Source organism: Triticum dicoccoides, chromosome 7B (assembly GCF_002162155.2).
Source record: "Triticum dicoccoides isolate Atlit2015 ecotype Zavitan chromosome 7B, WEW_v2.0, whole genome shotgun sequence".
Taxonomy (NCBI): Eukaryota; Viridiplantae; Streptophyta; class Magnoliopsida; order Poales; family Poaceae; genus Triticum; species Triticum dicoccoides.
The window spans coordinates 690,977,745-690,999,569 of NC_041393.1; the positions used below are offsets into that span (position 1 = coordinate 690,977,745).

A 21,825-nucleotide genomic window follows, 5' to 3' on the forward strand; every position below is an offset into this window, starting at 1 on the left:
CTTGTGCATTCGCTGATGATATGTTCCAGGATAGACATGGTACAATGCGCAAGATTCAATACAACACTTAGATGCAAACTACAACATCTGCTTGTTGGGCAGCAGGGTGTAATAAGAATGGAACTCGTCAGAACATGTGAACTTGTGAAGACAACATTGTACTTGCAGGATCAACATTTCAGTATGGCAAAGCCACATATTGTGAAGTTCAGAACTTCATGTATAACTTCACATATTGTTTAAGTCAGATCTCTACAACCCAGACAAAGCACAGAATGTAGCCATCCTTTGGAATTCATGTCCTTGTGCATAAACCATAGGCCAAAGAAAGATAATTTGCACAAAAAATAAGCAATTTGCATCATCTCAGCCCATGTGGAAAACTAAAGCATGATGGGATGAACTTCATAAGCTGGCCTGTATTCACAGATGACTTAAATTCAGTTGATAGTTCTAGAAAACAGATAAAAATAAGGAACATTATTCTGTTAACAAATAAGGAAAAGGGAACAAATAACAAACCTATACTTCTTCGGATTAGCAAGTGTTAATAAACAATTAAAGATTACTTAGTGTAAAATAAATGATGACTAGTCAGATTACCGAGACACTTTAGCCTATATGGTTTCTCGTATAACCTACATGTATGTCATCCCTTTCTCTACAGAATACAATTTAGCGGTCCTTTGTTGTTGTTGTTGAATTAAGAAAGCAACGGAATGATACATGGACACATTGAACAACACGAAAGGCCAACAAATGTCTTTTTTTTAGAAAAGGAGGATGACCCCCGGCCTCTGCATCTGGGCGATGCATACGGCCACTTTATTAATTATTCCCACAAGACCTTACAAAGTCATACAACAACAAGACTAAAGCCACCGTCTAAGCAACAGCTGTCGCTACACCTATCCAATTGATGAAGGGGCGCAGATAGTCTGGGTCAACAAATATCTCAAAGAAAAAACCGTTGGTGTTAACATGTCTATGCCCCTAGACAACTGGTCATCTCTCAGACAACCTATGGATATTTATTTGAGTAGATGTCACTAATTTCAAATGTTAATACTTGGGATAGTGGAAATTCATGTAGGTATGTAGTAAAAATGTGGTGGCAGAACTGAATGATACAATAAAGGCATATGCACATATGAAACAAAATATATGTCCATTGTTCAAATATATGAAATCTACTTATAACCTTGATCCAGAGCAGCCAGTAGGACTCTAAGATGCTTTTTTATAAGGAAGATAAGCAAATTAAACATTAATGATGATTCTAGCTACATCCTTAACCTGTGAAGTGACACACATAGCCAAAGTCTATGCAAACCAACAGACCTTTGAAGATCACATGTCTAAGGAGCTTGGCAATATCAACTTTTATGCAAGTAGAAGCATCGCACCTCATTCACACTGCACTATGATATCGGTATGTACACATTTTATAGATGCCAGGATTACTGAAGTATAAGAAGAGAAATATGATTACTGCACATTATTATTTCTAATTTATTATATTTGAAGAAGTCCCACAAAAAATAGATAAGTTGTAAAGATCACCATGCATGTTGATATGTTCACTAAATCTTGAACTATAGTCAGTTCATAAATTTGCAAGCATTATCTCAGGGGCTTGAACTAAAAAAAAATGAAGAACCATAGATTAACTATACATGGGCGGATTCACAACATATATATAGCAACAACTCTCATTTTGGAGAGGGTAGTGAAGATAAATTAAATGTATTTGGTTCCTAATCATTTAAGTGAGATTACATGATGTATTCAACGACCATGAGAATAGTGAAAGGAATTTACGGATATAGAGTTATACAACGACGAATTTAAGGATAAAGAGTTACTTGTCTATTGAGTGAGTGCAGAGAGACGAACATGAATGGTGTCAAGGAGGTTAACAGTCACACTGCCAGATCACTGCAGTTCTGTCGCTTGACACCATAACCAATGGTGGCGTCCTCTACTGGTTTGATTCAAACTATCAATGGTGTGCCTCCTCCTTCCCTGCATAAACATCTGGGGATAAATTCATCTATAGGTTCAAAAATAGATGCTGGATTAACGCGTATTCAGGACTTGGAAAGTAGGAATTTTTTTCTGCAACTGTGGAGTAATGAATTATTGGCAGAAAGAGAAGTAATTTTAATTATTAAAAACGGCAAGAGCCTTGACTAACTAATTTTGCATAGTACTGGTACAAAAGGGATCTAAAGAAAGATAAAACATGTGTAAGACACTGTAATATAGACATCAGACGATTGTTCCATGTGATGGAGATTACACAACTAACAAAGATAGCTATTCTTAGATTCTATAATTGGATGGATGATTCAGTTGTTAGAAAAATTACAGAGAAACTATATAGGATAGGGGGTAAAAATGGAATATGTATGCATCAATCACTATATACGAGACTAACCTAAGAAATGTCATATTAGGAACTTTTGACATGCTAGCTCTATTCATGTGCATAATATAAAGTTTAGGGGGTAAAAAATTGGCAGTGCCATTAACCTGGTGGGACAAACTCGCACTCGAGTAATAGGAGCATACGAAGATGACCTAAAATACAAAATAACAATCATTCAACGAGAGCCAGGAGGACCAAGGACTAACTAATGGACCAGGAGAACATATGTAGCCGAACTTTACTACAAATAGCTAGCTACACCGTTATCAACAATGACCATAGTAGCTTGAGGACTGTTTCTTGATTCCCTGATTCCTGGCAGACATGTCCACTGATCGCCAACTAAATTTGGAGCATGATAGTATATTTGGTGAAGAATAAATTACGTGATGCCTTTCACTATTAATAAAGTAGTTTTGGTGAGGAATGATTAAAATAAATGAAGTGCAGATGATAGCTTCAGTGTAGAACACTTTAGCATAGACAATTTCATTTCAGTAGCAATATGCTATAACCAGCTGCATAATTTTGAGGTTTATATGGTTTGACTTACCATGGTTTCCATGCATTCCGTCACAGCTTCCAAAAGCTTGTGAAGTAGTCACCATCTTCTCAATCCTTGTGGACAACGTTGATGGTAGAGTAGAAATCATAAAAGGGGGTACGTGATCCTACCATAGTAACCTCCAAGATATTTTGATTAGGCCAAGCTTTCCATTAGGCAACAAGCAGCATGAACTATCTGTCAACCAAGTTAATTTAATGATGTTTCTATTGTTCTACATGGAGTGCGCCTATTGACTGCATTCAGGACTGCGTTCCCTCTTCCTTCAAAAAATATTATGCAGGGAGACTCAGGTCACCTTGCATATCGAATACAAAATACATAGCATTTATATCATTGAATAGTATATCAATCACATAAAAAAAATCTAATCATTGGTATAGTTATTGGATTTATATAACTAAAGAAGGCATCAAGCTTAAAATGAATTAGCTTACATACACACACGCACAAAGCTTAATCCAGACAACATGAAACTAATTCATGGAATGGAAAGATATTTATTGGATCTATTCATTGAATAATGACTCTTTTATATAATATCATAACAAGAGAATTAGAGAGAGTAGCAAAGCTCAGGCGCACATGGATACACAACACAATATCGCAAAACAACCAGAGTAATAGACATCATTACTTTGGATAACCTATAGCCCAGTTACATTGGAGACATTGGATACAGATGCTACTGGATACTTCTAATTTGAAACCATGGACATTTGACATGGAAATAAATTGTAGCAAGATATACGAATCATCCGGTAGACAGGAAACCCAATATACCACACTTAACTAGTCACCCAAGAAGACAACGGATCAATCTAACCATTCAGGATCACCAATTAAATGATCCACACTAACTATCTACAGTGGAATGCGATCTCATTTACCATTACATAGCGATACGAATATGAACCTAGAAAACCAAAACAACTGAATCTATCTTGGCCTTCATCTCTCACCAGATCCATTTATTCATCCAAGAATACAATGAAAAGACATTAGAGCCGCAACGCATCTCGTGGGGCGCTCCTATAACTATCATATGACCAAAAAAACACCTGGCAGGCCTCCCCCCTCCCCAACATTGAAGCCACACTTACCTAGCTAGATGCAATGCTCCCCTGGGAATCAGGGTACCAACAAACAAGGCAAATCCAAAAATTCACCTTTATCTCTCACCAGATCCACCTACTTATCCAACAACACCATGTAAAACGATATGGGAAGCGTTAAACCCTTTGCTCGGGCCGCATTGCATTATATAGAACTTGTGCCGTGGCTTACAATATTAGATCGAGGCTAGATCGATCGGTTACAGAGAGATATGCGGGAGAGGTTGAAACAGAAGAAGAGATAGAATAGGTTTACAATTCAAAGAGAATTATATCCCTATACAACAACTAATTCTAACACTCCCCCTCAATCTAAACCTCATGAAGCTTTGCCAAGGTTGAGATTGTACTTGAACTCATCTAGCCTTCTCATAGTAAGTGGTTTTGTGAAGCCATCAGCAAGTTGATCTCCTATAGGTATGAACCGGATGTCAAGTAGCTTTCGAGCTACTCTTTCTCTGACAAACTGAAAATCAACTTCAATATGTTTGGTACGTGCATGGAAAACAGGATTGGCTGAAAGGTAGGTAGCACCAATGTTATCACACCATAACCTAGCAGCTTGTGGAGCCTTAATACCAAGCTCATAAAGTAAAGTCTGTATCCACATTACTTCAGCTGTTGCATTTGCAAAAGCTTTATACTCAGCCTCAGTGCTTGACCTTGAAACTATAGCATGTTTTCTTGCACTCCATGACACAAGATTTGTTCCCAGAAACACAGCAAAACCACCTGTGGACCTTCTGTCATCAGGACAACCTGCCCAATCTGCATCAGAATATGCAGTAACAAGCATGGATGATGATCTGGTAATATGAAGCCCAAGTCCCTCTGAGAATTTAAGATACCTCAAAATTCTCTTAACTGCAGTCCAATGAGTAGTTCTAGGTGCATGTAAATATTGACATACTTTATTCACAGAATAAGAAATGTCAGGTCATGTAAGAGTCAAATATTGTGAAGCACCTACAACACTTCTATAATTTGTTGCATCTTCTGGTCCAAGCACTTCTCCACTTTCAACTGTAAGTTTTTCTGAGGTTGAGATTGGTGTATTCACAGGTTTACAATGTTCCAATCCCACTCTCCTGAGAATATCAGTGGTATATTTGTCTTGTGTGAGAAGTATGCCATCTTTTACTTGTTTAACCTCTATACTAAGAAAGTAGTGAAGGTCACCTAGATCCTTAAGAGCAAACTCCAGTTTCAGATCTTTAAGCAAACATGTGGTGGCATCTGAGCTTGAACTAGCAACAATTATATCATCAACATAAACAAGCACAAATATGGTGATATTGCCTTTATTGTAAAAGAACAAAGAGGTATCTGCTTTTCATGGCGTAAACCCAAGTTGTTGTAACTGCATGCTCAATCTTGAGTACCAAGCTCTAGGGGCCTATTTCAAACCATATAGAGCTTTATCCAACTTACAGATATAATGTGGCGTGCTCTGATTTTCATATCCCGGTGGTTGCCGCATGAACACTTCTTCCTCAAGAACACCATGAAGAAACGCGTTCTGAACGTCTAGCTGCCGTAGACTCCAACCTATGGAAATAGCAATAGACAACACAAGCCGAATAGTAGCCGCATTAAAAACAGGACTAAAGGTATCTTCATAATCAATGCCAAACCTTTGTTTAAATCCCTTAGCAACTAATCTAGCTTTGTACCTGTCTATACTTCCATCATATTTTCTCTTGATCTTGTACACCCACTTACAATCTATAACATTATTTCCCTTACTTGGTGGTACTACATGCCAAGTTTTCTTTTTCATGAGTGCATTGTATTCACTATCCATAGCCTCCTTCCATTCTTTATGGTTAAGTGCATCATGCAAGTGAGTTGGTTCACCAAAACTACTAAGAAAAGCTCTTTTGACCCTGTCATACCTTACGGTGCCATCAGTATATTGTTTTGCCTTGATAATACCTGATTGAGATTGAGTGTGACGATGAGGAGCTGCTGCTGGTGAAGTTTGCACAGAAGATCCGGGCGTGACAGTTGTTGTTGGTTGCGCCACAGAGGATCCCGCGAGACCACCTGCAGACGAGACAGCTGCAGGTTCCCGATCTGGCTCCCGATCCAAGGCGGATCTCGACCCAGGCGCGCCAGGCATCCCGCTGTCCATTGCAGAATCGGCCCACGGGCTGGTGGCTCAAGGGGATTCGCCACTGTCCACTCCTGACGAGGTGGGCCCAGCACCGGACCTCGCGGCGCCAGGATTGTCGGCCACCAGCGCGCCTGAAGTGGTGGGCTCCACACGGTCTGGCCCGTCAGCCGCCCGAACGTGATTGGCTGCATGCGAGCGACCGCAATCGTCCTCGAACCGCGCGACACTGTAGACAGCAGAACTGGCGCGAGGATCTGCCTCGGATCGAACGCCGCTGCCACCCGAATCTGCATGGGATCCGGCGCCTCCTTTGTTTGTTTCTGCACACATAGAATCATGACCCGAATATGCACAAATATTACTAGAATCTGAATTTTTTCTATGGAATTCTTCACAGGATCAGCTTTATATAATTCTCCCCCGTGATCTGGAAGAAGTGCTATTTCAGCACGTAGGAGGGCACCAACATTTGGGTGTAGTTTGGCGAACGGAAAAAGGGTTTCGTCAAAGACAACGTCTCTAGAGATATAGATACGGCTGGTTGCAATCTCTAAGCATTTGTACCCTTTGTGGAGATTACTATAGCCAAGAAAAACACATTGGATGGATCGAAACTCGAGCTTGTGGCGATTATATGGGCGTAAATTTGGGTAGCAAGCACATCCAAAATTTTTAAGAGAGTTATAATCAGGTGTTTGATTATATAATCGCTCTAATGGAGTAGAGTTACCAATGACCTTGCTAGGGAGCCGATTGATAAGATATGTGGCTGCAATAAATGCTTCATCCCAATATTTGAGAGGCATGGAGGCATGTGCAAGTAAGGAAAGGCCAACTTCAACAATGTGGCGATGTTTTCTCTCAGCAGAGCCATTCTGCTGGTGAGCATGAGGGCAAGAGACATGACGTTCTATGCCTATGCTACGGAAGAAAGAGTTGAGCTTTTCATACTCCCCTCCCCAGTCACTTTGGACTGCCAAAATTTTTCTGTCAAAATGCCTTTCAGCAAGTTTTTGGAATTCTTGAAACACAGAAAAGACTTCAGATTTGTGCTTTAACAAGTAAATCCAAGTAAACTTGCTAAAATCATCAATGAAACCCACATAATATTTTTTTCTTCCAAAAGAATCTCTGGCATGACCCCATACATCACTGAAAATAAGCTCTAAAGGAGCATGAGACATACTGTTCGACCGAGGATAAGGGAGTTGATGACTCTTGGCACACTGACAAGCTTCACAAATGGACTCACTGGATTGACTAGATGACAAGGGCAAATTGCCTTTATTAACTACTTGTTTGACTATGACTGATGATGGTTGTCCTAATCTTTGATGCCATCGTGCTAAAGAGGGCTTGATAGTGGTAGAACAAGCATGACGCCGCTTGTGGTTGAAAGCTCCGGATGGGATGGGGTAGAGCCCTCCAATGCATCTACCGTGATGTAGAAGTTCCCTCGTTGCCCGATCCTTTATAAAAAAGTAACGAGGGTGAGTTTCAAAGAAGACATTATTGTCGGTGGCTAAATGAGACATAGAGGCAAGGTTTTTATCAGCTTGTGGAACATGAAGGACATCGTTTAGAACAAGATCACGTTTAAGAGTGGGAGAATTAATAAAACTTTGACCGATGTGTCGAATATCCATACCTCCACCACTTGCAGTATGGATCTGATCGTTGCCAAGGTACTTCTCCCGAAGAGCAAGTTGCTCTAGTTCACCAGTGAAGTGGTCGGTTGCACCAGAGTCGATGTACCACACGCCATCGCCCCCTTGCTCGCGCATAGCTGCAGCAACAAGACGTGCATCGGGGACAAAGTCTTCATCATACCGATGCCAGCAGTCCAGAATCTCATGGCCTGCCTTTTTGCAGAGTTGGCACCGAGGGCGCCCCCGGGAAGATGAAGAGGAGCGGGGCCAGAGTTGTTGTTGAAGCCGCCGCCTGATGGTTTGTTGGTGTAGCTGTTGGAGGTGTTGTAGCCGCCGCCTCCAGAGTTGTTGTAGCCGCCATCTCCCTGGAAGTGGCCACGCCCGCGCCCACCGGTGCGGGACTGCCCCTGGTGACCGCGCCCACGGCCGCGGCCACGGGAGACAGCGTTGGCAGAAGATTGGCGAAGGTTGCCGCCGTGAAGGTGGCTGAGACGGGCATCAAAACTCAGGAGCTGGCTGTAAAGCTCCTGAACCGTGATCGGTTCCACCCGAGCAGCGAGCGCCGAGACGACAGGGTTGTATTCCATGTCCAGTCTTGCGAGAATCTTGGAGACGATCTCCGGATCGGAGAGCGCGGCGGCGGTGCAGGCAACTTCATCTGTGAGACTTTTAATTTTTTTCCTAGATACTCGGCCATGCTCATATTACCTTTCTGAAGATTGGTCTGCTCGATGCGGGTGTTAATGGCTTGGGCTTGACTTTGGGCAGCAAACACGGCATGAATTGCACGCCAAACTTCGGCTGACGTCTGTAACGTGGCGACCTGTGCAAGAATATCGTGGGAAAGAGAGCCCATCAAATATCCTTGAAGTTGCTGCTGTTGTGCATACTAGAGGGTTCATGCAAAGTTGGCGATCTGCTCTTCTTTGCCTTCCTTGGTGATGGTGAAGGTGGGCGGCGGTGCCGGGCTCTTCTCGTCAAGGTGATGTTCCATCTGTGCTCCTTTGATCTGCGGCAGCACGATGGCCTTCCAGAGAAGAAAATTCCCCCTTGTCAGCTTCTCCTGTGGTGGTGATCCGAGCGATGTGGTGGTGGTGGTGGTGGATGAGGAGGCGAAGGTGGAGGTGGAGGTCGAAGATGAAAGTGCACCCATGGTGCTGGGCAACATGGCGGCGGACGTGGTAGACATGCTCTCGATGGAGGAAGGTAGCTAGATGCGTTTTTGTTGAGGAAGTGGCTCTGTTACCATGTAAAACGATATGGGAAGCGTTAAACCCTTTGCTCGGGCCGCATTGCATTGTATAGAACTTGTGTCGTGGCTTACAAGATTAGATCGAGGCTAGATCGATCGGTTACAGAGAGATATGCGGGAGAGGTTGAAACAGAAGAAGAGATAGAATAGGTTTACAATTCAAAGAGAATTCTATCCCTATACAACAACTAATTCTAACACTCCCCCTCAATCTAAACCTCATGAAGCTTTGCCAAGGTTGAGATTGTACTTGAACTCATCTAGCCTTCTCATAGTAAGTGGTTTTGTGAAGCCATCAGCAACTTGATCTCCTGTAGGTATGAACCGGATGTCAAGTAGCTTTCGAGCTACTCTTTCTCTGACAAAGTGAAAATCAACTTCAATATGTTTGGTACGTGCATGGAAAACAGGATTGGCTGAAAGGTAGGTAGCACCAATGTTATCACACCATAACCTAGCAGCTTGTGGAGCCTTAATACCAAGCTCATAAAGTAAAGTCTGTATCCACATTACTTCAGCTGTTGCATTTGCCAAAGCTTTATACTCAGCCTCAGTGCTTGACCTTGAAACTATAGCCTGTTTTCTTGCACTCCATGATACAAGATTTGTTCCCAGAAACACAGCAAAACCACCTGTGGACCTTCTGTCATCAGGACAACCTGCCCAATCTGCATCAGAATATGCAGTAACAAGCATGGATGATGATCTGGTAATATGAAGCCCAAGTCCCTCTGAGAATTTAAGATACCTCAAAATTCTCTTAACTGCAGTCCAATGAGTAGTTCTAGGTGCATGTAAATATTGACATACTTTATTCACAGAATAAGAAATGTCAGGTCATGTAAGAGTCAAATATTGTGAAGCACCTACAACACTTCTATAATTTGTTGCATCTTCTGGTCCAAGCACTTCTCCACTTTCAACTGTAAGTTTTTCTGAGGTTGAGATTGGTGTATTCACAGGTTTACAATGTTCCAATCCCACTCTCCTGAGAATATCAGTGGTATATTTGTCTTGTGTGAGAAGTATGCCATCTTTTACTTGTTTAACGTCTATACTAAGAAAGTAGTGAAGGTCACCTAGATCCTTAAGAGCAAACTCCAGTTTCAGATCTTTAAGCAAACATGTGGTGGCATCTGAGCTTGAACTAGCAACAATTATATCATCAACATAAACAAGCCCAAATATGGTGATATTGCCTTTATTGTAAAAGAACAAAGAGGTATCTACTTTTGATGGTGTAAACCCAAGTTGTTGTAACTGCATGCTCAATCTTGAGTACCAAGCTCTAGGGGCCTGTTTCAAACCATATAGAGCTTTATCCAACTTACAGATATAATGTGGCATGCTTCGATTTTCATATCCCGGTGGTTGCCGCATGAACACTTCTTCCTCAAGAACACCATGAAGAAACGCGTTCTGAACGTCTAGCTGCCGTAGACTCCAACCTCTGGAAATAGCAATAGACAACACAAGCCGAATAGTAGCTGCCTTAACAACAGGACTAAAGGTATCTTCATAATCAATGCCAAACCTTTGTTTAAATCCCTTAGCAACTAATCTAGCTTTGTACCTGTCTATACTTCCATCAGATTTTCTCTTGATCTTGTACACCCACTTACAATCTATAACATTATTTCCCTTACTTGGTGGTACTAAATGCCAAGTTTTCTTTTTCATGAGTGCATTGTATTCACTATCCATAGCCTCCTTCCATTCTTTATGGTCAAGTGCATCATGCAAGTGAGTTGGTTCACCAAAACTACTAAGAAAAGCTCTTTTGACCCTATCATACCTTACGGTGCCATCAATATATTGTTTTGCCTTGATAATACCTGATTGAGATCGAGTGTGACGACGAGGAGCTGCTGCTGGTGAAGTTTGCACAAAAGATCCGGGCGTGATAGTTGCTGTTGGTTGCGCCACAGAGGATCCCGCGAGACCACCTGCAGACGAGACAACTTCAGGTTCCCGATACGGCTCCCGATCCAAGGCGGATCTCGACCCAGGCGCGTCAGGCATCCCGCTGTCCATTGCAGAGTCGGCCCACGGGCTGGTGGCTCGAGGGGATTCGCCACCATACACTCCTGACGAGGTGGGCTCAGCACCGGACCCCGCGGCGCCAGGATTGTCGGCCACCAGCGCGCCTGAAGTGGTGGGCTCCACGCGGTCTGGCCCGTCAGCCGCCCGAACGCGATTGGCTGCATGCGAGTGACCGCAATCGTCCTCGAACCGCACGACGCTGGAGACAGCAGAACTGGCGCGAGGATCTGCCTCGGATCAAACGCCGCTGCCACCCGAATCTGCATGGGATCCGGCGCCTCCTTTGTTTGTTTCTGCACACATAGAATCATGACCCGAATATGCACAAATATTACTAGAATCCGAATTTTTTTCTATGGAATTCTTCACAGGATCAGCTTTATATAATTCTCCCCCGTGATCTGGAAGAAGTGCTATTTCAGCACGTAGGAGGGCGCCAACATTTGGGTGTAGTTTGGCGAACGGAAAAAGGGTTTCGTCAAAGACAACGTCTCTAGAGATATAGATACGGCCGGTTGCAATCTCTAAGCATTTGTACCCTTTGTGGAGATTACTATAGCCAAGAAAAACACATTGGATGGATCGAAACTCGAGCTTGTGGCGATTATATGGGCGTAAATTTGGGTAGCAAGCACATCCAAAAAAAATTAAGAGAGTTATAATCAGGTGTTTGATGATATAATCGCTTTAATGGAGTAGAGTTACCAATGACCTTGCTAGGGAGCCGATTGATAAGATATGTGGCTGCAATAAATGCTTCATCCCAATATTTCAGAGGCATGGAGGCATGTGCAAGTAAGGAAAGGCCAACTTCAACAATGTGGCGATGTTTTCTCTCAGCAGAGCCATTCTGCTGGTGAGCATGAGGGCAAGAGACATGACGTTCTATGCCTATGCTACGGAAGAAAGAGTTGAGCTTTTCATACTCCCCTCCCCAGTCACTTTGGACTGCCAAAATTTTCCTGTCAAAATGCCTTTCAACAAGTTTTTGGAATTCTTGAAACACAGAAAAGACTTCAGATTTGTGCTTTAACAAGTAAATCCAAGTAAACTTGCTAAAATCATCAATGAAACTCACATAATATTTTTTTTCTTCCAAAAGAATCTCTGGCATGACCCCATACATCACTGAAAATAAGCTCTAAAGGAGCATGAGACATACTGTTTGACCTAGGATAAGGGAGTTGATGACTCTTGGCACACTGACAAGCTTCACAAATGGACTCACTGGATTGACTAGATGACAAGGGCAAATTGCCTTTATGAACTACTTGTTTGACTATGACTGATGATGGGTGTCCTAATCTTTGATGCCATCGTGCTAAAGAGGGCTTGATAGTGGCAGAACAAGCATGATGCCGCTTGTGGTTGAAAGCTCCGGATGGGATGGGGTAGAGCCCTCCAATGCATCTACCGTGATGTAGAAGTTCCCTCATTGCCCTATCCTTTATAAAAAAGTAAAGAGGGTGAGTTTCAAAGAAGCCATTATTGTCGGTGGCTAAACGAGACATAGAGGCAATGTTTTTATCAGCTTGTGGAACATGAAGGACATCGTTTAGAGCAAGATCACGTTTAAGAGTGGGAGAATTAATAAAAGCTTGACCAATGTGTCGAATATCCATACCTCCACCACTTGCAGTATGGATCTGATCGTTGCCAAGGTACTTCTCCCGAAGAGCAAGTTGCTCTAGTTCACCAGTGACGTGGTCGGTTGCACCAGAGTCGACGTACCACACGCCATCGCCCCCTTGCTCGCACATAGCTGCAGTAACAAGACGTGCATCGGGGATAAAGTCTTCATCATACCGGTGCCAGCAGTCCAGAACCTCATGGCCTACCTTTTTGCAGAGTTGGCACCGAGGGCGCCCCTGGGAAGATGAAGAGGAGCAGCGGCCAGAGTTGTTGTTGAAGCCGCCGCCTGATGGTTTGTTGGTGTAGCTGTTGGAGTTGTTGTAGCCGCCGCCTCCAGAGTTGCTGTAGCCGCCATCTCCCTGAAAGTGGCCACGCCCGCGCCCACCGGTGCGGGACTGCCCGTGGTGACCGCGCCCACGGCCGCGGCCACGGGAGACAGCGTTGGCAGAAGATTGGCGAAGGTTGCTGCCGTGAAGGAGGCTGAGACGGGCATCAAAACTCAGCAGCTGGCTGTAAAGCTCCTGAACCATGATCGGTTCCACCCGAGCAGCGAGCGCCGAGACAACAGGGTTGTATTCCATGTCCAGTCCAGCGAGAATCTTGGAGACGATCTCCGGATCGAAGAGCGCGGCGGCGGTGCAGGCAACTTCATCTGTGAGACTTTTAATTTTTCCAAGATACTCGGCCATGCTCATATTACCTTTCTGAAGATTGGTCAGCTCGATGCGGGTGTTAATGGCTTGGGCTTGACTTTGGGCAGCAAACATGGCATGAATTGCACGCCAAACTTCGGCCGGCGTCTGTAACGTGGCGACCTGTGCAAGAATATCGCGGGAAAGAGAGCCCATCAAATATCCTTGAAGTTGCTGTTGTTGTGCATACCAGAGGGTTTGTGCAAAGTTGGCGATCTGCTCTTCTTTGCCTTCCTTGGTGATGGTGAGGGTGGGCGGCGGTGCCGGGCTCTTCTCGTCGAGGTGATGTTCCATCTGTGCTCCTTTGATCTGCGGCAGCACGACAGCCTTCCAGAGAAGAAAAATTCCCCCTCGTCAGCTTCTCCTGTGGTGGTGATCCGAGCGATGTGGTGGTGGTGGTGGATGAGGAGGCGAAGGTGGAGATGGAGGTGGAAGATGAAAGTGCACCCATGGTGCTGGGCAACATGGCGGCGGAGGTGGTAGACATGCTCTCGATGGAGGAAGGTAGCTAGATGCGTTTTTGCTGAGGAAGTGGCTCTGTTACCATGTAAAACGATATGGGAAGCGTTAAACCCTTTGCTCGGGCCGCATTGCATTATATAGAACTTATGCCGTGGCTTACAAAGTTAGATCGAGGCTAGATCGGTCGTTTACAGAGAGATATGCGGGAGAGGTTGAAACAGAAGAAGAGATAGAATAGGTTTACAATTCAAAGAGAATTCTATCCCTATACAACAACTAATTCTAACACACCAATCTAAAGGGGCACACCAAAGCACCAAAGCATGTCCAGCGGTGCACCTAAGTATCATATGACTACTCATCCAACATCAATAAAAAGGGGCATACTTCAGAGAAAATGTTCCCCTGGACAGCAACCTAACAAAATAAGATAGCTCCAAAAAGAGCCTCTTCCTTGGAATCTAGCTAGAGTAGTAAACGAACCAGAAACCATAGCTCCTTTAGGAAAACCTAGCCTTCCTGCATGCAAAAAGGAACGAAACCACCAGGGTTCCTACCAACCTCCAGCCAAGAAATAAAAGGCATATATCCACACCCCACTAAAAACAAGCACAAGTACTTTTGGCCCTAACCAGAATCAAGACAAACAAGAAAAGAGTACAAAAGCACATGACCATAGAGGTATACATCCAAGCCTAGAACAAAGAAGAGTGAAAAGAAGGAGGACGAGAAGGGTTGAACCACTGATCCGTGAATGGAGACGCAAAAGGGCCAGATAGAAGGAGGCAGTGACAATGGACGAATCTACAAGAAAAGGAAGACAAAAATCAGAGATGAGCAACAGGCAGTGGCAGGAACAGGGCAGTAGATGTCCCCGTCAGCAGCGACAACGACAACCCTTCTCCCATTAAGGTTGACGTGAGGGAGGGCGCTCATCCTCCTGCCCGGTCCCGATGGGATGGAGGAGGAGGGAGGCAACCCACGAGCTTCCTGTGCTCCTCCTACCGAGAGCCAAGGGGGTGGGGAGGAGATGCTGGGCAGCGTGCGGTCGAGGATTGGGGGCGGGGCGAGTGCCAACGACGGCAGCGACACGACAACAAGGGGTGTGCGGGCGGTCGCGAGGGAGGGTGCACTCGTCCTCCTATCCGGTCCCGATGGGGAGGAGGGAGGCGTCCCATGAGGTGGGTGGCGTGAGGTCGAGGATGGGGGCCGGGGCGAGCACCAGCGATGGCGGCGGTGCGACGGCAGGGGGTGTGCAGGCGGCTAGGTTTTGGGGAGAGAGAGAAAGAGAGAGCTGAGACGGGCGAATGGGAGAAGGGCAGTTGGTCTCCCTCACCAGAGGTCAAGATGTGTTGGCCTAAGACGTGAAAAACCAAAAATGCCCTCGGTGGGGCATTGTAATTATACGTGATGTCACACTAGATAGGGAACTATTCATCGATATAGTGTCACTGGCTTGATTCGGCGGCTAAGATCAATCCGGAGCGAGATCGGACGGTGGAATCGCATCAAAGAATCGGAATGGACGGCCAAATGTTCCAAATCGCAGAGAACGCTCGGAGGCTCCCACGGTTCTTATTTCTGGATGCATACACAGGCGAGTCTAGTAGGGGGGCTTCAATAGGCTCTAGCCTACGCCTTCAAAAATCCAAAAAAAAAAAATACTACTACACGTCCTAGCCCATCAACCCAATCTCTCATTTTCAGCCAAGAAACCCACGGAAAAATAGCGCACAACACATAGAGTAGGCAAGCATGATCACGAGATGATGGACCCTCACGCTCCACGGCTCGAGACCTAGCGCTGCCGGCGGCGTACCAGCCGAGCACAGAGGCGGACAAGCATATCAAATTTTGTCTGATTAAGTAGGCAATACCAAATATATAGTCAAATTTGATACTGTTTAGAAACTTTAGAACAATTACAGTAAAAACTACATGTTTCTAGTAGTAATCTCGCAAATTTTAAGCTTATTTGAAGATAAAGGATTAAGAGATAATGGCTATAATTTGTTTAAAATTAATATTTTTTAAAAAAAATAAAAAACTAACAAATACCTCATGTTTCCAATAGTAATCTAGAAAAGTTCAAACTTGCTTAGAGAAAAAGGACTGGGAGATAATGACCTCCGTCGGGAAATAATTGTCGCTCAAATGTATCTAGATGTATTTCAGTGCTAGATATATCCATCTGACCGACAAGTATTTCTAGAAGGAGGGAGTATTTAGCTAGATAGAATTAAGTTTCCGTTCAAAATTTTATGTTCTAAAAAAAGTAGAAAATGAGAGTAATAATACATATATTTTCAGTAGTATTCTGGCAAAATCTTAGCTTATTTGGACAAAATGATTAGGAGATAATGCCTTCTTCTTTTCAAAATGACGTTTAGTTTTCTCGTCGTTAACTTTGAGCCATTCAATTTCTTTCTGGATTCGCCACTGAAGCTGTGCATACAATGCATACAGACACACCTGTGCCGGTGCAGTTTCCTTCTCAGTGAGGCTGTATCTCTCTCAGCACAATAATATTGCATGGAGGGGACAAGTGATCGCTACGGTGGCCATGGCAGCGAGATCCTGCCGCCCAAGCAAGCTGTGGTGGTCAAGGCGCCGCAGCCGGCGGTGCTGCACAAGGTTATGGCTCAGCCGGCGCAGAGCTCGGCGAGCAAGATGAAAGGGAAGGTGAAGGAGACCTTTTTCCCCGACGACCCGTTCCGGAGCTTCAAGGGGCAGCCGCTGCGGAAGAAGTGGCTGATGGGGGTCAAGTACCTGTTCCCCATCGTGGAGTGGCTTCCGGGCTACTCGTTGTCCCTCTTCAGGTCCGATCTCATCGCCGGCCTCACCATTGCCAGCGTCGCCATTCCTCAGGCATGTGCACGCACTAATGATTCCTAGACAAGATTATTCGTCTGCATAGCGTTTATCATGTGCATGCAGATGAAATTGCTGTAGCCTCTAACAGTTTTGAAGCTAACTTGTGCATCCATGATTGATTCTCCACGAACGCCCTGCCTTACCAACTGTGCTGGTCCTACTGTCTTGCATGTGTACTCTTTGCAGGGTATTAGCTACGCGAAGTTGGCAGACCTGCCTCCGATCATAGGCCTATGTACGTATGCATATGCTTTCCCTTTCTTCCTTTTTATGGTAAAATGTCTGTTTTAAATCATAAAGATCATAATACAAGCCACGTAAACACTGGCGTGACAAAACTGGAAATTGAGCAAAAGGCTAACATCTGCACAAAGGAATATCAGCCAAGAAGGAAAAAATATAATCAAGACCGAAAATCAGTTGAGCTTGACACCAACACCCGTCATCTGCCTGTGGCACCACCAAAAAACAAAATGAGGCATATGTTTTCTCTTTCTACGGGCGGTAATTAATAATTGACATATCCATCATATATGTGTGCAGTTTCGAGCTTCGTGCCGCCGCTCGTGTACACGATGCTGGGGAGTTCCCGTGACCTGGCGGTGGGCCCAACGTCGATCACGTCGCTCATCATGGGGGCCATGCTGCAAAAGGGGGTGCCGGTGAGCCCCTCCGAGGAGCCGACGCTATTCCTGCAGCTCGCCTTAACCTCCACCTTGTTCGCCGGCCTCTTGCAAGCCTCCCTCGGCATCCTCAGGTACTTGCAACAAACTGATGCATCCAACAACTAACCTGTTTAAATGAAAGATCGATGCATGGACACATGCATACACCGGCACAATAATAATGCATGTGTTGTTTTTGTTGTTCTTCAATGGTGCAGGTTGGGTTTCATCATCGACTTCTTGTCGAAGGCGACGCTGCTGGGGTTCATGGCGGGTGCGGCGATCATCGTGTCGCTGCAGCAGCTCAAGGAGCTGCTGGGTATCATCCACTTCACCGACAAGATGGACATTGTCCCCGTCATGGCCTCCGTCTTCCAGCACACCGACGAGGTCACCCATCCATCCATCTAGCTCTGAACCCCTGCTCCATGCATATATACACACACATATATGCACGGTGCTTGCATATGCATGCTTAGCTAATGGTTGATTTCGTGCAGTGGTCGTGGCAGACGATGCTGATGGGGGCGTGCTTCCTCGTGCTTCTGCTGTCAGCCAGACATGTGGTACGTACGTGCGGCCGTGCGCTTCCTTTCTTCAATTCTGCTCTTGTGCTGCACCGTTGACTGGCGTCGATCATCGACTGTCTTGCGCGCAAATGCTGTTTCTCTCGAGTACTCCCCTTTTGCTGAACTATCACAGAACATTTCATTTTCTAGAACCTAAAATTAGAACTTTTTTTTTTGCACCTGTTGATTGTACCTAACTCCTGCAGCAGTACTTATTCATCTGGCTCTACATGTGAATATACAGAGCATGAGATGGCCAGAGTTCTTCTGGATTTCGGCATGTGCTCCCTTGGTATCTATCATCATATCCACGGTGCTCGTTTTCCTCTTCAAAGGAGAGAACCACAACATAAGCATCGTAAGAAACAATAAAACGGAATAATTGTTCATATATTACAACTGTGGTATGCAACATGATGGAAAACAGGAAGTGTATGCATCTTTTCCCCGCAGATTGGGCCGCTCAAATGTGGCCTGAATCACCCCTCATGGGACAAACTACTCTTCGATCCAAAATATCTAGGACTCACCATGAAGACTGGCCTCGTCATCGGTATCATCTCCCTTACAGTATGCTAATCATCCTATGCATAACCTCACATTGCATTAGAAATTAGAAAAGTAGTTGAACTTTATTTTTCATAATTGTTGCCACTAACAAGCTGGCATGTGCTCTAAATTTTACTCTGTCAGGAAGGAGTAGCTGTTGGCAGGACATTTGCTTCAATCAAGGACTACAAGGTGGATGGTAACAAAGAGATGATGGCCATTGGGTTGATGAACATTGTGGGCTCATGTACATCATGCTATGTTACAACAGGTAACATACATTTTCGGACTAAAATGGCCTCCAATATGTTCTTGCATTCCTGACAAGGCTCCCAGACTCCGCATCCTATGATGCACACAACCATAGGAAGAAAGACTGATTGCTCTCTCTATTCCCATCAGGAGGATTTTCTCGTTCTGCTGTGAATCATAATGCCGGCTGCAAGACCGCCATGTCCAATGTGATCATGGCGCTGACAGTCATGGTCACACTGTTGTTTCTCATGCCATTGTTTGTCTACACCCCGAATGTTGTCCTTGGAGCCATCATAATTGTTGCTGTCATTGGCCTGCTCGATTTTTCTGCTGCATACCACATCTGGAAGATGGATAAGATAGATTTCCTCGTGTGTTTCTGCGCATTTGCTGGTGTCATCTTCCTCTCAGTCCAACAAGGCCTCGCGATAGCGGTAACCAACAGAAATATTACTGAGATGTAGTATTACTTATTTTTCTGTAGAGGAAGTTGATAGTTGAATTTTTTTTTTGGTTACTGAAATTGCCAAATTTGTAGGTTGGTATATCTGTATTTAGGGTACTGATGCAAGTCACAAGGCCAAGGATGATAATTCAAGGGAACATAAAGGGAACGGATATTTACCGAAACATCCATCAGTATGAGGAGGCTCAGAGAGTTCCTGGGTTCTTGATACTAACAGTTGAGGCTCCTATAAACTTCGCAAACAGCAACTATCTGAATGAAAGGTAAAAGAAACATCAAATTCTAGAAAGGGATGTTGAAGTTAGGTTGTTGAACAAGTTACAATGTAATATTTCATTTGTAGGACTAAAAGATGGATAGAGGATGAAAGTTTTTCAGCGAATAAACAAACCGAACTCCGTTTCGTAATCTTTGATCTATCAGGTTTGTAACCCCCAACAACAACTCACTTCTCAGTTTAGCATCAGACCTCACTACTAACTGGTGAATGTTACTCCCTCCATTCTACAATATAAGATGCATCAGTTTTGTGCAAATCAAATAGTTGTATGTTTGGCCAAAACTAGAGGGTAAAATATCAACATATGCAATACCTAATAGATAAAATATGAAAATACTTTTCATGATGGATCAAATGATATAAATTTGGTATTGTAGATATTGATATATTTTTGTAGAAACTTGGTCAAGCATGCACATATTTGACTTTTGAAAAAATTAATACACCTTATATTTTGGAATGGAGGGAATATGTTTTGGGAACAAACGATTCCCTTCTTTCCATATGCACATGCATGCATACACTAGAGGACAAATTTGATGTCATCATAAATTCTCCTCGTTTCAAAATTTTAAAATGTTTTGTAGCTAGCTGAAATTGTTGGTGGATTCAAAATATGTTTTCTCCATTCAATCCGTTGCAATGAGACCTTCGAAACTAGATCTCATTTGGGTATGTTTCGGCGACTTTTTCGGTCAAAAGTCACTATGTTGTTTACCGAGAAATTTCTGGATCATAAAAATGATTCACCTAGCCTTCTCCCCACATGCACATGCATGCCTGCACCAGGGGAGAAAAGTTGATGCCACCATGGATTCTGCCAATTTTGAAAATTAAAAAAATGATATATAGCTAGCTCAAGCAGTAATTCCAATTCAAAATTGGTTTTCACCATTAATTAAATTTGTTGCAGCGAGACCTTAGAAATTAGATCTCTCATGTGGGTATGTTTTGATGACTATACATATGTTGCCATATTGTCTACTCCGAAGTTACCTGCATGAAAACGTAAACTTTTTTTGCCACATTACAATGTTTTCTTAGCTGAAAGTTATCACCCGGTAGTACAAGAGTTACCCCTAATGTTCATGTGTTATTACCTGCGAAGATTATGTGGGTTGTCGAATTACTTGTGGACAGTTATTGAATCCAAAAACTAAATCTTTGTCGCAAATAGCAATGTAGCAGGGGAACCTACGGTGGTGAATGTGACCTAACACACTAGAGAAAATGTAGCAGGGGAACCTAGTAACTACACTTGTCTCATGTTGGTAAGTATAGCATGGATAGGCATTAGCTACATAACCATTATGCTTGAAATTTTGGCATGGGCAGCCTCGTAAGTCTAGCATGAGCAGACCGATAACATTGACATGAGAAGGCTAGTAACTATTGTACAAGCAGGGTGGTAACTATAGCATAAGAAATTCCGATTACTTCAGCATGAGTAGTTATGAACCGGTGTAAAAAATCAGAAAAGACCTTGTGAGCCGGTGGAGGATGTGAAGAGAAATTGGTGGAACCATGTAAACTAGTAGTAAAATGTGCGGGAGTAATGGTAGAATCATCAATTTGGTTTCTATATTTTTGGAGTTCAAACTTGTAATACCAAGGTACAAGTAGCATGTAGGGCTTGTTCTAAAACTTCCTAGATTCAGCTTCTTGATTGAGGTGGCGACTGGAAAAGGGTCCGGCACTCCGGCTGCTCCGTAGCTTCTCCCAGCGCCATGTTGAGCTGGCAGCCCAGCTGTGGGATTGCAGGCCCATCCGTTGCCACCTTCGGCTGGCTAAAAGCTGCCCATTTTAGACCGAACGAGGAGGAGCGGGTTTGTGCGGTACCTGTACTAGCGAGGAGTTGAGGGATCGAATCATTTTCTTTGGCGGTGGCATTACGGCCTTAAATAAGTCCAACTCCAGATTCCTGTAAACATGAAGTTGGGTTTCCGTCGCTTAAAAAAGTTGCACTACAGCTCAAAATTTCTTCGGGCATTTTAGCTTCCTGGAGCTGACATGTTCGGGCTAGTTCCTCACTGAGAATTTGTGATGTTTGGAGTTGGAGGAAATCAGAACAGGCATATAGTGTTTTATGCGACTCAAAAGAGAAACTTGTGTTCTATGTAATCAGAACAGTGTGCTACTCAACTGGGCGGTGTGTTGGAATTAGCACGGAGTGCTTGGGTTTGATTCCCATCCACCGCGTAATTTTTTGG

The 21,825-nt window shown here is 44.0% G+C and overlaps 1 protein-coding gene and 1 pseudogene across 1 annotated transcript in view; one reads left to right on the forward strand and one right to left on the reverse strand.

Moving 5' to 3' along the window:
- Window positions 1–13,293: 13,293 nt before the first annotated feature.
- LOC119342444 lies at window positions 13,294–13,429 on the reverse strand (annotated as a pseudogene).
- A 3,060-nt stretch (window positions 13,430–16,489) lies between these two features.
- LOC119340749 (probable sulfate transporter 3.3) overlaps window positions 16,490–21,825 on the forward strand; it is a 6,228-nt gene continuing 892 nt past the window's right edge. The window contains exons 1-11 of the mRNA XM_037612673.1: window positions 16,490–16,825; window positions 17,018–17,066; window positions 17,375–17,588; window positions 17,715–17,886; window positions 17,997–18,062; window positions 18,310–18,423; window positions 18,519–18,635; window positions 18,759–18,885; window positions 19,017–19,303; window positions 19,408–19,598; window positions 19,679–19,758. Of these exons, the coding sequence (XP_037468570.1) occupies window positions 16,490–16,825; window positions 17,018–17,066; window positions 17,375–17,588; window positions 17,715–17,886; window positions 17,997–18,062; window positions 18,310–18,423; window positions 18,519–18,635; window positions 18,759–18,885; window positions 19,017–19,303; window positions 19,408–19,598; window positions 19,679–19,758 (1,753 nt within the window). The remainder of the gene's footprint in view (window positions 16,826–17,017; window positions 17,067–17,374; window positions 17,589–17,714; window positions 17,887–17,996; window positions 18,063–18,309; window positions 18,424–18,518; window positions 18,636–18,758; window positions 18,886–19,016; window positions 19,304–19,407; window positions 19,599–19,678; window positions 19,759–21,825) is intronic.